The sequence below is a fragment of the Periplaneta americana genome, chromosome 5 (genome assembly GCF_040183065.1).
Source record: "Periplaneta americana isolate PAMFEO1 chromosome 5, P.americana_PAMFEO1_priV1, whole genome shotgun sequence".
Lineage (NCBI taxonomy): Eukaryota > Metazoa > Arthropoda > Insecta > Blattodea > Blattidae > Periplaneta > Periplaneta americana.
The window spans coordinates 125,480,107-125,494,585 of record NC_091121.1 but is presented as its reverse complement, the minus strand read 5'-3'; the positions used below and the strand labels follow the sequence as shown (position 1 = coordinate 125,494,585).

At 36.1% G+C, this 14,479-nt stretch overlaps 1 protein-coding gene across 5 annotated transcripts in view; it reads right to left on the bottom strand.

The window, feature by feature from the left end:
• Positions 1–14,479, bottom strand: part of LOC138700157 (luciferin 4-monooxygenase-like) — a 271,422-nt gene that overhangs the window by 138,952 nt on the left and 117,991 nt on the right. For all 5 annotated transcript variants that reach the window (XM_069826548.1, XM_069826545.1, XM_069826550.1 and 2 more), the window contains exon 3: positions 13,814–14,021. In XM_069826548.1, the coding sequence (XP_069682649.1) occupies positions 13,814–14,021 (208 nt within the window). The remainder of the gene's footprint in view (positions 1–13,813; positions 14,022–14,479) is intronic.

Here is a 14,479-nt window from a genome sequence, read left to right as displayed (position 1 = left end):
TTAATGGTTATTGGTTATTAGAGGAAATGCTAATATTAATTTTGATTCTTGTTTGTTTTTTAAGTAAATTGGAAAATATCAAGGGAAAATTGCCAGTTATCCAACTTCATAATTTTGTATCTTCCTTTGATCTTTTGGTAATGGATGAGTTAGAATACTCATTAATTAACAAGACAAAAAAATTTAATACTTTTAATTGGATACTTCGAAATTCACTAGTCTTATTGTTTTTCTTGCTCTCATTATTATTTGGATAATGTGTTTGTTATGAGTGCTATCGAACAGGAACATAATAGTTAATAAGAAAATGTAAACCCAGAATCTGTTGAGAGCAAACAAGAGAAATCTTATGTATCAGAAATTGTCCATAGAGTATCATCACTGTACAAAATGAAGGTGGAAGTATCGAGACGTAAGTAGCATCTCGAGCTTCAGAAATCCACCCTTTAACTTCACTTACCGCGGAAACGGAAAGTGAAGAAACCTCTCTAAAACCTTTGCGACGTTCAGAAAGAAATAAGAAAAACGAAGGTACACCTTTAAATTGGAAACAGCAAAAAAAAAAAAAAAAGAAGTTTACAGCTATAGCATTAAACTTTTTAAAATAGGGGGAAGGTGTGGTGTCACGCCGATGTTACGCCAACTTATTCTTACGAAATTCAATCATTCTTCCAGCGTAATATCGAACCCTGAACCACAGACAATGATGATACTGAATCGGTATGTTGCATCAGTTATTGATAGAAAACTCTCGAAAGATCTCCACGAAACTTTTGAGACCATTTCATCAGAATTGTACTTTGATCTAATCCTTGAGTGACTTTGAGAGTTAGTCTATAAATATCCGTGTAAAGCGGAATATAATGTCTTTCTGTATCATTGCTTGTGTGAGGTACGTCTGTGATCCTGTGACAGACGTACCAGGATTATATACCAGAATAAACCATCTTACATTTATTTACTCAACTTAGAAATTCTACTCTACGTTATTTCGTCTCCTTGGGTCCAAGGACCCCACCCACAATCCCGAAGATAGTAAAAGAGTATCCACTACACCACAGATACATGTGCCCTTCGCCACCATCCCTGAAAGTTTGTAACACCACCTCGGAAACATCCTGTATATGTATCGGAAAGGCAAACCGTTGAGAAGTGGCGAAAAGCAAATTGTTCTAAATGTGTTCAGTAAATTCTGTGAAAATTATCCAACATTATATATTCAGGATATAGTTAATTTGAAGGCGGAATTTACTGTTGTTTCTTCATCAAGCTTTAACTCTGCACGCAGTGAAGTGATAAATAAAAGGCATTTATCTACACCGGGTAAAACCATGTGAAACGCGTAAACGCAAAAAACCTGTGACAGAAGTGCAGTGTGACGAGTTTGTAAGAAGTGCAGTGCGTCGTGAAGTGCATCACTTTTTTTAAATGAACGAGCCACCTACAATAAATAAAGTAATGACTTTTGTAAATAGTGACCCCTACTTGCCGAACTTCAAGAAGACAGGTCTTCACAACATTCTGCGGGAGATCGGGTTTGAATTTATATAGAGAAATAGAAAGAACATTATTGTTGACCGCAAAGATACTCGTATATGAGTCATTCCATGTCAAATCGAACACCTACGAAACATGACAGCTTAGTATTTGCTCCAATTTTTTTTATATATTCTATTGATTAAATAAAATAACTCATGAGTAATTTTTTCGGGCTGACACAATTATTAAGTAATTTACTAAATGTTACTTCTTCCGTAAATTAGGGTGCAACGTATCATGAAAATGCTTGTACTGAAGATTCTACAAATCGTAGAAATTCCGTATTTATATCATTTTAAAGTGTAATAATTGCAGCATTATATACTAATTTTTAGTGTTCAATCGAAACATAAAATGGGCTCCTTTTAGGGGGTTATATTTTAAAAATACATTTATATATATCAGGGGCCTACTTCCAAAAAGGGGGAAAATATCGTTATATTCTTTGAAATGTTTTACGTAGAGCTGCGTTGGTATTAGAACGCTATTCGAATAAGTAGTCGCTGTGCAAATAATTTACTGATGGTGTGTTCGGGTCGGATTGAGTGAGACCGCGCGCCGAAGCATACAGCTGCGATAGCCGCAGCGAGAGGGAGTAATACATTATCAGTGGTGCGGTGTTACTATACGTAAATAAACAGATAACTTCTAGTTCTAAAAGCACGTAATGTCCCTTCAAAACTTAGCAGTTTCCCTTTAATTTATCTAAGAATAATTCCTAAGTCTTTCGGAGTAGGTATCGTGTTGTGTTGTGTGAATGTGAGTCATTCCACGTCAAATCAAACACCTGTATACGAAACGTGACCATTTAGTATTTGCTTAAATCTTCTAAAATATGTTCTGCACATCAAAATAAGAGGTCTGTAATTTTTTCTGGGATCATACTTTAATATTTTACTATGTATACTCTTTTAAATATATGACAAATTCATGCACGACTCAGTGTGAAAATGTTCATTGTTAAGATTCTATGCATCATAGACGTTGAGTGTTGGCGTTATTTGAAATGGAAACAGAATGGGCTATTATGTTAATTGATTTATTGATGGGGTTGTTTTAGAGGGTCACTTTTTAAACAATTATTTATTTATAACAGCTTACTTTAAAAATGCAAAAAAAATAATTATAATCTGTTATATTTTACATAGAACTACGATGATTTCAGATTGATTTCGAGTAAGAAATAACTTTAAAAATAATATATTGAAGATGTGTAAGAGCTTAATGAAGAGTGAGAATCATCAATCAGCTTGCCATTAAAACATATGTTTTGTGTTTAAATGTCTTTCAAAACAAAGTTAATAAACTTATATTTCTATATTATTATGCGCAGAACAAAGTATGTACTGTCACCTTCAAATTGAGACAAAGCGCAAATCTCTGTGATGATTATTAGTGGAGATAATCACGTTTAACAATAATGATGCGCGAACTATTTCAGAATCTTTGATAATACATATCTACTACAATAATCGATATAGACAACAATAATAAAACACGTATTTATTTTTTCAATCCATAGAATGTCTAAAATTTGTTTTATCTAAATCAGAGACATGAAAGTCAAATCGAGGTTAAATTTGTGCGATATGACGTGGAATGACTCATAGTATTGTGGCGTAGAAAGTATTTGAGGAAACTACGAGAATATAGACAAGACGGACGTAAGATATATTTTCTTTACGAGACGCTGTTTCTAAAGTGTGGGTAGATTCTACCATAAAATAAAAAAGCAGGGTTGAAAAATCCAACCTGGAAAGGTAGCCGTCTCATTTTATTTCACGTAGGAAGTGAAGATGGTTTTGTGGAGGGTGGGGAGCTCATTATGGAATCAAAGAAAACCGTGGACTATCAAGAAGAGATGACCAACGACGTCTTCATAAATTGGTTTAAAGGAATTTAGTCTTCTCTTGCAACTAACAGTGGAATTATTATGGACAATGCGTCCTACCATAGTGTAAAGTTGGATCGCTACTCCACTAAGCAGTGGCTGAAAAATGATATGATCGAGTGGATGGATGCGAAAAGAATAGGATACAGCACGGACATGGTGAAGGACGAATTGCTAGAACAGATAAAGATAACAAAAAGTTCGACAAATATATTGTGGATTCTATAGCAGAACAAGTAGGTCATACAGTGTTAAGACTCCCTCCTTATCACTGTATATTAAATCCCATAGAAGCCGTTTGGAGCAAAGTAAAAGGGTATGTTGCCCTAAATAATAAATCTTTTAAACTTAATGAAGTCAGGACTTTACTAAACGAAGGCTTAAAGTTGGCAACACCTGATATGTGACGGTCGTTCATACGCCATGTAGAAGGAGAGAGGAGAAATTCTGGAAATCGGACGGCCTGTGCGACACCATTGTTGACCGGTTCGTTATCAACTCAGCAGAGTGCAGCAGCAGCAGCGGTGAAGAGGAAGAGGGGAGTTTCCTGGAAGGAGTCCGCGCCTTGTCTGAGTCAGATTAGGTAGGCAATTAATATAGTAATTTTATGTCTTTCATACGGGCTGTTCCATGTGAAATCGGACAAAATTTCAGAAAATTTGACCTCGCATTAAAAAAAAAGAAGGTGTTTCTGTCATTTAAAGGCCTTCACTGGAGAAGCCTAACGGTGAGTTAAAATATCCCCAACTATAGTCCCGTCGCTCTAATTTCCGGCAGCCAATCGCGTTGCAGGTCGGCTACATTTAAACGTGTGCGTCTTGTGATTCGCTGATTCATTTCTTAAGGCTCGATAAATACTTAATATAATCGCCCGCCATTTTAGCTCTTTCGTTGGCGTTCGCAGAAAGCACACGAAGACGTTATTTGCCGCTCAATTATTTGCTGAATTACATTGCGTTTGATTTATTATCATAAGAGCTACGACGTGATAATGTTTAACGGTGTGGCAAATAGATTCCTCGTATGGTAGCTCGGCAACGTAAGAACAAAAATGGCGAACGATACTACCTACCTAGACTTTATAGAACCTTCACTTTCTAAGACGTAAGCAAAGAGGCGGAGTCACGTCGGAAATAACAGCGTCGGAACTATAGTATTGATTGATTGATTTATTTATTGATATAGTTCACAAGTACAAAACTTAATAATATAACAAAAGATCTATAAACAAATGTAGTTCTACATACTAAATATACAATTTCCTAGACTCATTATTTTAACGCAAATCTCAATAATTTATTGGTTCAAACTTGCACTTACGTCTGGTTTTAGTGCATGTTTAAACCAATAATGATAACCATTAAGATATTAAACCTTATTTATCTACTCCTTTTCACAATTTAATTGTAATTATTTAGGTCTTACTTATTATTCAAAAAAAAAAAAAAAATGTGATCAGATGTCGACATAATGTAAGTCATGAACCTGAATTAGCTGACTCGATACATTCTATATGTAGGTTAATCTTTATTTCTTACAATATTTCCTTGTCAGCAGAAACGTTTGCGTAACTTCAATGAAGACTATCACATACCCGCTTAAACACAAACTTGCCAAGTTGCTTACATAATCAACCTCAATTTAGTTTCATAATTGTGTCTCATGTACTCATTATCAATTCATTACTATTATAATGCCTACTAAATTTATTATGAATGCAGTATTATTGAAATTAAAACATATTAGTAAAGCAATTTATAAAGTCAAAATTATCTTCTGAACCTTTACTAAATACGAGTAATATAGCTATGGGAATACATTAATAACTACCTTAATTCTCTATTTTCAATTTTTATTATTTTAAAACTTTGACGTAATTCTATCTTATTTACAAAACCTGTCTGCTTATCTAATTTAATTAATAATAAGTGTTTCTAATTTTAGGAAAATTTAGTCTTTGCTGATGCCTATCTCTTAGTAGGTAGTTTCGTTCAGTATCTATAGTTTTGATTGAATCTACTTTATTTCTGATAGAGTTTCTATTTGTCAATTTACCTTTTAATAACTGTTCGTCACCTTCTTCTACTCCATCGGTCGGTAACGCACAGTTCCTCCATACTGTAGCACTTCCTCTCGCGCACTCCGGACTACCAACGGCATGTGGCATTCTTATAAATTGATCGCTGACTTTGCCGGTTGATCCACAATCTCTTCTCCTTGTTGAGTTTACACTTGCGCGCCTCAGCCCACCCTCACTGGTTGTTCTCTCAGTCTGTGCCTCAGCTCCCCAAACAGCATCTTCACTGGTCCCTGCATCTTCTTCCATACTAGGTTGTCCTTCTTCACTCTTCTTCCTTCTAAAGGGATCTGTGAAAACAGTGTTCTCTAGTTTACTTAGGTATGCTCTAATATCATTCACTCCCGTAAGCTCATCAATTCTTCTATTTGTTATTTCTGATTTCTTCTGCCCACTTGATGAGTTACTATTCTTATCAGTCCTCTCTGCGCTTCTAGACTTCCTGTTTCGTGATGCACTTCTTCTGTTTACGTGTGGTGTAGATGATGCTCTATTTCCACAAGTCTCTATTTCCCTATTTCTGTTCTTGTTACCGCACCTGAATAAATCCTCAATGTTTTGATTATTTAAGGACTCTACGTTAACTATGTTTCCGTTTATCTTCATTTTATCTTTTACTAAAGTTGCCCTAAATCCTTTACCTCGAGCTTCTTTTAATATTGGAATTAACTTCTTTCGTTTCTCTCTCATTTCTTTTGCAAAGTCATTTTCTATGAATATATTTGTGCCTTTGAGTTGACGCGTATTGGCAATGATGTGTTCTTTGATAAAGTAACTGTTCAATTTCACAATAATTGGTCTTTAATTTCCCTTACCTACTCTATACGCGTTATTCATCGCACTTATGTCCAAGTTTAGACTGAAATACTTAGTTAATAATTCTAACACCACGTAACCAGTATCAATCCCTTTTTCATGATTGCACTCTTCAACACCATAAATTACAATGTTATTAATTCTGCTATCATTTTCCCATTTTTTAACTATCGATTTTAACACCGCCTGCTCTTGGATAACCTCCTTTAACTTCTTTTCCACTTCAGTGTACCTGTTTACTAATGTATCTATATCACTTGCTACTTTGTTTAGTAGAACACTTGCCTTCAGTCTGTCTTCTCTCGTTTCTTTCATATAGTTTATCCATTCTCTTTGAAACACTTCATCACTATAGACTCTTCCTTCTGTATCTCCAGGACCAGGGTTTAACTCCACATTTCCAATAATCAGTAGAATTGATAAAACAGCCGCTGCCACAAATATGTTGATTCTATCCGACACTATTACATTATCACCTTTTGAACATCTGCAACACTGCCTTGCATTGAAGCACCCGATTCGCGCCCTGTAAGAATTTAGGACGTCGCCCATACCTTCTTCACACGCTAACCTACTTGCATATGCTGCTTACTACACAACCGTTCTCTACGACTGCACTTTGTGAACTGAACTATAGTATTACTTTTCATTTTATAGAGCGTCAAATTGATCGTACTTTCATAAAATTCTTAGCTTTGGAAGATCATTACTCAGAGACATTTAGTGGTAGAATTTTCAACGACATCTCTTTTTAAAGCAGACTCAGAGAGTAATACAATGATTTTGGAGGGATTTTTTTTAATTCTTATTCACTTGACTAGGCAGATTTATTTATTTTACTTTTTTTTCTTGACGAAATAGCTCAAACATAAAAATACGACAATATGGGCGATTAATATAGAATACAACACAGTTTACAGATCCAATTTTTTTTTTTTAGGTAAGGGTGGAAAAAAAAAATAAAGAAAAGAATTCTCATTGTGGATTTCTTCGCCGCGCGGCTCCATCCCACAGCAAGTTGAGCGTGCGCGTAGTTGGCCAACGCTAGCAGCCCGCAAGTTCCGTCATGCGAGTAGTTCACGCATTTGAAAATAGTTTTTGCGTATAGTCCGGGTCAGCTTACTTAATAACCTAAGGGTGAAACCTAACCATTTTTCCCCCATTACTACATATGCTAGTGAATTGTGGTGATTTTCTAGTTTGCAAGTTTGATTTTCTTTTGCCAACTTCGTTTCGAATTTCGATACTGACAAATACTACAAATGGTAGTGATTTTGTAACTAGTATGTTGGCAGCTGAGACAAATATCGACAATATCTGTCGGTACTGGAGTTCTATGAAATTGAAATTGTACTAGATTTCTGAGCCTGTTACTGGAAGCTAGTGAAATTTGAACAAACTAATAATTGATTAATATCAATACTAGTATTAATACATAAGTTATTTTGTGTGTTGCGTTGTGGTTATAATTCAAGACTATAGTTAGGTAAGTTTTCGGAGTTAGTACTAATAATATTTCATGTGGTCAAACAAAATACATTTTTAGGTTAGGTTTCGTGAGTCAATTGTTTAGTCAAACCAATGAATTAGGTAATGCCATACAAAATACTTGATATGTTGATCCCTTTCTCGTATAGTTTGCCTATGAAAACATGTTACACATTATTGAATTATTCAGAATAACCTTCCAACATAAAGTACGGTAAGTAAATAAGTCATTTACTACGAAGGATCGTGTGATATCTGGTAACACTTGGCAACACTGGCAAGACGGCAATATTTGCTGTTTGGGAACTGTTCTTATGTGACCCTCACTATACTTCTTTTGTGTCATTCTTCTTTTTCTTAGTGGGCTTTCCCCAATAGAAACGAGCGATTGATTTAATTTTGGAATCGCAATTTTTTTCTGAAAGTCATTAGAAGTAGTAGTAATAGTAGTAGTAGTAGTAATACCACCGTCACTTGTATTATCAGCACTATCCACTTCAATAATTTCCTCTCCTGTTCTTTCCCCTGTAACACTTGGGTTACTTGCGCTTCCTCCTACATTAGTTTTATCACTGTGATAGATATCAGAATTGGGATTTGTAATTTGTTCCGCACAATATTTAGAAGTACCGGTAATATCCTTAGGGGATGGTCTAGTCTTGTATAATTGCACGGAACAAGTTTTACACATTCTCACAGAGTTTTTTTTTTAAGTTAATGGGAATGTTAAACTTTTCCAATATCCAATTTGGCACTATCTTCAACTTTTCTGTGGTCCTTTTTCTATGTAATCGTTGGAAGGGGTTGAAGCAGCGTTCTGTCCTAAAACGATTTTCCATTTTGGGCACCCAATAAAAAAGGATTTGACTTTTCAGTACTGTACCGATAATGTGCACATGTATTTTTATAACGCGATTCTGGAATAGCATGATTGATAGCTATAATTCTTGCTTTTAAGGCAATACGTAATCATTATCTTACCTTAATATAGTAGTTTTTGTTGAATTTTCTGCAACACAATAAAATAAAACTTTCAAACACTGGAACTGAATATCCACTGTCACTCTGTAATAATTATACGCAGAAGACTAGCTGGTGAGTCACGTATTCGTCTCATTCCTTGTGTTGTGACTATACACCAGCTGTTTCAAGGCCAGCTGATAAGAATATTCTGGCTCCTCTCACATCGCCGCATGACCCTGCAGGGAGCGCGTATTTTTATAGCGAGATTTGAAATATTTATTTTAAGGCTTTTCATTTAAAGTAGCTATTTAAAAAAATTGTATTGTTTTTGTCTCAACAATAACTAATATAATAGTATTTTATATCCATATTTTTTTGGTGGTAACATGTTATAAATCACAAAAAACAATATATCCATAATTTCCACAAACAATAAAATATATGTGTTACACCCCATTAATACACTTAAATGTGCACTACAAAATTAGGTATAGCTTAAGTTTTTATTTCGAAGAAAGCCGTAGTAGTACTTGTTTAAAGTAAGAAGAAAATACAAAATACGCTAAATATTAAGGAATTTTATCTGGAAAACTGCTGGGCTAAGGAAAGCCAAAATTTGTACATTTACTAGTTCCTATATACTAAACGTCTGTACGAATTTTCAGACAATTCTGACATGTCATGGTATTTCGTTATCCGATTTCATATGGAATAGCCCATACACATTAGTAGGTCTCTGACGCTCTTAACAGGCCTGTTCATGACATCGAATCTGGATTGCATTCATATTTACTTACTTTAGTCGTCATTTTTTCGATTTTCTCGTAAGAACGTGACCTCTACCGAGCGGTGACAGTTACGTACGAGTACAATTAAATGTGACAGTCACATGGCGGGTAAAGTGGTGCCGCAATTCTGTCAAATCACAGCAGCTCGCGGATGTATACCTTTGCAGCTTTGTTTACACTTTACAGTACAACATATTCTCAACCCGGATATCGTATAGATGTGTGTCCTGTATCTGTGCATTTCTTTTTTAAGCGAAACGTGAAGCGCTGCAGCAAGACCGTTCTTTTATTACATTTGCTTTATATCTTAGCTGCAGCAACCATGTAGCAAATTCAAATACCGCTTTACGAGTTTGCTGCACGATCCGTCACGGCGGAATGCTTGTTTTGGTCTTTTGCAACGTTTATTATTGTTAAAATCGTCTAGTAGTAATAATTTCATGCCATTATCATGGAAGTCGAAAATATTTAACATGTTCGGTTCTTTTAAGGTATTTATTACTGCAGTAATAGCAGCCAATATTAATTGTCCACCATTTTGCAGTCAGCTGGCAGGATTGCGTTTTTTCGACTCTCTCTTTGCTGCAGCAAGGGACGAAGCGCTTAAAAAAGCGCACGATATTCGATTCTACCTGCTTTCTTTGTGCTTATATTTAATCTCTAGATTTATTTTTTGTTATTTTTAACCAGTCACAGCTTGACATGTCATTTTAACCACCTACGTCGACTGGGACATAATATATTATGACAGTTTATAGGAAGCTATCCGATTCTTATTTTTTTCAATTGCCTCTTTGGGTTAAGTGTTGGAGCTCTGTTTCGGACAGTGTCAGTGGTTCGAATCCTATATGCTTTAGTGGTAAGTACGTTTAAATACGAGTATAATGAGAATGTGTGTAATATCAATTACAAAAACAAAATCTGTGGCAGTAAGTAATATTTACTTGTGTAAATGTAAGTTAGAGGTACAAGGACAGAATAGGTTACGATGTTCAGGAATCAGGGTGTCGAAAAATGCAGCAGGGGTCACTGAAACAAGTAGTCGTAGCACAAACGAACAAGGCAGCACGAACAGCTGATTGTTTGAATAATATGATATGGAAAAACAAATACTGATGCTAAAGTTAAAATTTATGAGATACTTATACGCCCATGCTGACTTATGCAGCTGAATTGCTGAAAGAAGAACTGATACCGTAACGACGAACCAGATATTGGAAACACACGAAATGAATGTCTTAAAGAGGAATAATAGGTGAATCAAGAAGAGACAAAATCGGAAATGAAGATATTCGGCAACAGCTAAACATACAGACGATGAGCCACCGGCGTAGCTTAGTCGGCTAAGACGCTTGCCTGTCGATCCGAAGTTGCGCTTGGGAGCGGGTTCGATTCCCGCTTGGGCTGATTACCTGGTTGGGTTTTTCCGAGGCTTTCTCCAATCGTAAGGCAAATGTCATGTAATCTATGGCGAATCCTCGGCCTCATCTCGCCAAATATCATCTCACTATCATCAATTCCATCGACGCTAAATAACCTTGTAGTTGATACAGCGTCGTTAAATAACCATCTAAATAAATAAAAAAAAACAAGATTGATGAAGGGGGAGAGAGAAGAAGACTTGAGTGGAATGAACATGTATCTCGTATGGCACTGAACAGAATCGTTCTCGTGGCACGTGATAATTTCCCAACTGCAAGGAGGGAGCTCTGGAAGACCAAGAGAGAGATGGGGGATTCTTGACTTCTGGTGAAGAACAGGCTGTAGCCTAAATAATAATAATAATAATAATAATAATAATAATAATAATAATAATAATAATAATAATAAGTGTGCAATATGGTGTTATAGTTGATAATTGATGGATACGGGATAGAAGATACGAAAGAGGGTGAGAGTGAGAGTGAGAGGTTTGGAGGATGGGGGAGGGATGGAGTAAGGGAGAAGAATTTTAAATTTCTGATATAAGCGCTTCAGGTACTATAGCGTGCGTACAACAATGACTCAGGTTGTTTTTCTGATTCTAGATTTTGTTTCGTAAAGAATTTCAGATAAAGGCGTAAATGGTTACCAGACATAATGTCCAGGATTATAATGTCCATACCTCAAAATGTCCATGGAATAATGTCCATGTTGAAAATGTCATGTTAAATCGTCCAGAGTCAAAATGTCCATAGTAGTATAATGTCCACTTCACTCTGATGTCCAGAGTCATAATATCCATAGTTCTATAATGTACACTATATTCATTGTTCAAGTTTATAGTAACCTATGTAAAAATTTTCAAGTGCAGAACTAACCAGGACAGAAATTTTTAAAGATGGAACGAAATCCTCAGTAGTGCTATCACAGAAGGGTAAGCCATTTCTTTCTTTTCGTGGGTACCTGTACCGACATCATGACTTTAATAGAGATAGGACAAAAATATATTGGCGATGCAGATAAAGGAAAATTTGTAATGCTGCAATAACAACTAACAGCAACCTGGATAACATTTGGGTTTTGCAGGATGGCACAGATAAGCATTTATATAGTGCCTATGAAGCTGTTGTCTAAGTAAAACCCTTCTTGAACCGTGTTAAGGCAAGAGCAAGAGCGATGCCAAATGAAACTCCAACTGTTTTGGTAGCAACTCTCGGTTCTCCTGTGGAGGAGGTAGCACAAAAGATGCCTGAGCGCAGAAGTTTGAAAGGAACGATAAACCGTATATACAAAAATTCATGAGCGGCCTCCCAATCCAACAATGCTGAATGATTTAGTCGTAACAGCTCCTTATGACCGTACGGCAAGGGGTCAACAGTTTCTTTTGTTTGGCTCAGGCCAGGATGACGAAAATAGTTTTAATATCTTCTTATGATGATTCCCTAAGGGTTCTGTCTCAGTGTAATATGTTAATTTGTGATGGGCCTTTTAAGTGTGCGCCCCAGTGGTTTGTATAATAATTGTTCACAGTGCACGGGGGATATCTCGAGTCATACAGCACACAAACAATGCGATAGAAGGCTGGCACAGTCATCTTCAACGCGTGGCTGTACATTATCCATCCATTTGGCGATTTATACAGTGCCTAAAGAGCGAAAAAAATTAAATTTGGACACAAATATTGCAAGCAAGAGGGGGGGGTGGGCATACACACATTAAAGAGCGTATTTGACGAATCAAAGACAAATTCTCCAAATTGTGAGAAACTACAACAGGTACAAAGAAAATGTAGAAATTCTCATATACCTTAAAAGTATTGGTTACCATCTTAAAAGTGGGGCTCCGGTTTCCGATGATTAATAACTTATTTGTACGAGTTACGGAATAAAATTTATTGTGTTCTATTCAATTCAGACATTATGGACGTTTGACACTAGGAACATTTTGACCTTACGGACGTTTTATCATATGGGCTTTCTGTCGTATGGACATTTAGACAGTACATGGACATTTTCACCGTATGGACATTTTGACCTTATAGATGTTTTATGATATGGATGTTCTGTAGTGTCGACTATATACGGTGGAAGCGGCGTAAATAGTCATAGTTGCTGACGCTTCCTATTAAATATCACGATTACTATCACTGATTCAGGAATTTTACCACTAAAGCTATTGTCACGGTACCAACACGGTATCGTTTCCTCCTCATATTTAATTCCATTAATGGACAGTATTAGAATGAAATGGAATTTCTGGAGAGGTGCATTACGATCTTTCAAGATCTATTGCGCTATTCCTCAAGCGAGGCGCATTCCCAAACCTACAACGGCTGACTACGCTAGCAGTAAGGTTCGTTGCGTACCCAGGTTTCGAGCAGGCAACCCCAATCGCCAACCTCCTCCGTGCGTCGCCAGCCGGCGTTCGGGGAATGCTAAGAAATGATGGTGAAATGGAGAAATGTTGACGGCATGATGAAGAAATGGACAATATTACTCGAGAACCATTAGAATATTGGTTATTTCCTATGTAAACGTTTCTGATTCTCAATGATAAAGTTTTCTTCCTTAAGATCCTGCTTACGTCAGACTTACGTTTACACTGAAGTTCGTATTGTGACTGTAGTCTTACTTTCACAGAATCCTACTTTATACTGAAGGATCAAGCAAAACGCGCCCAGAGTTCATTCAACTTTTTGTCTAACAGAGATGTATCGTCGCCTGCCGTATGACTAAACATGCTATTAAATTATAGTGTTTAAGATTAATTTTAGCTCTTTGTAATAATGGCAATTCTGAAATATGTATCTATTTTCTTACACATACTCACGTGTAGTATAATTAGGGTTGACTGGGGCACATGCTGCTCCAATGTAGTATGTTGCTAATACTGGTAAAATGAAGTCGAGATTGTTTTCGCTGCAGATAGCTACTACATCACCAGACTTTACACCTCGTACATAAAGACATTCTGCCACACAGAGACTTTTTCTCAGAATATCATTAAAGGTCCTGGCTTCTCCTGTTACTGCATCCACCTGCAAAGTAATATAGGTACAAAGTAAATTCTCTTACTTTATTTATGTATGCCTATAATGCAGTGAATGTTTTGAAACATATTTTATGACTACTACTACTACTACTACTACTACTACTACTACTACTACTACTACTACTACTACTACTACTACTACTACTACTACTACTACTACTACTAGTACTACTACAATTAGTACATTAATTTGTTCAGCCGAGAAAGTATCTGTACATTTTACAGAGGAAAGCCATGAGCCTCATGCTATTTCAAGTTAGATTGATGGAAGAGACTGAAGGCGGCACTTTCTGATCATGTTTACTGTGATTTTGAAGTAGCTATACTTTTATGTAAATGTTCATTTTTGAAAATTACTGCAGGCAGCTGGCTATCGGAGCTTTGAGATTGAATAACACACATTTCTTGACCGTCGACAGAATATTTATTCATTCACAGTGTTCT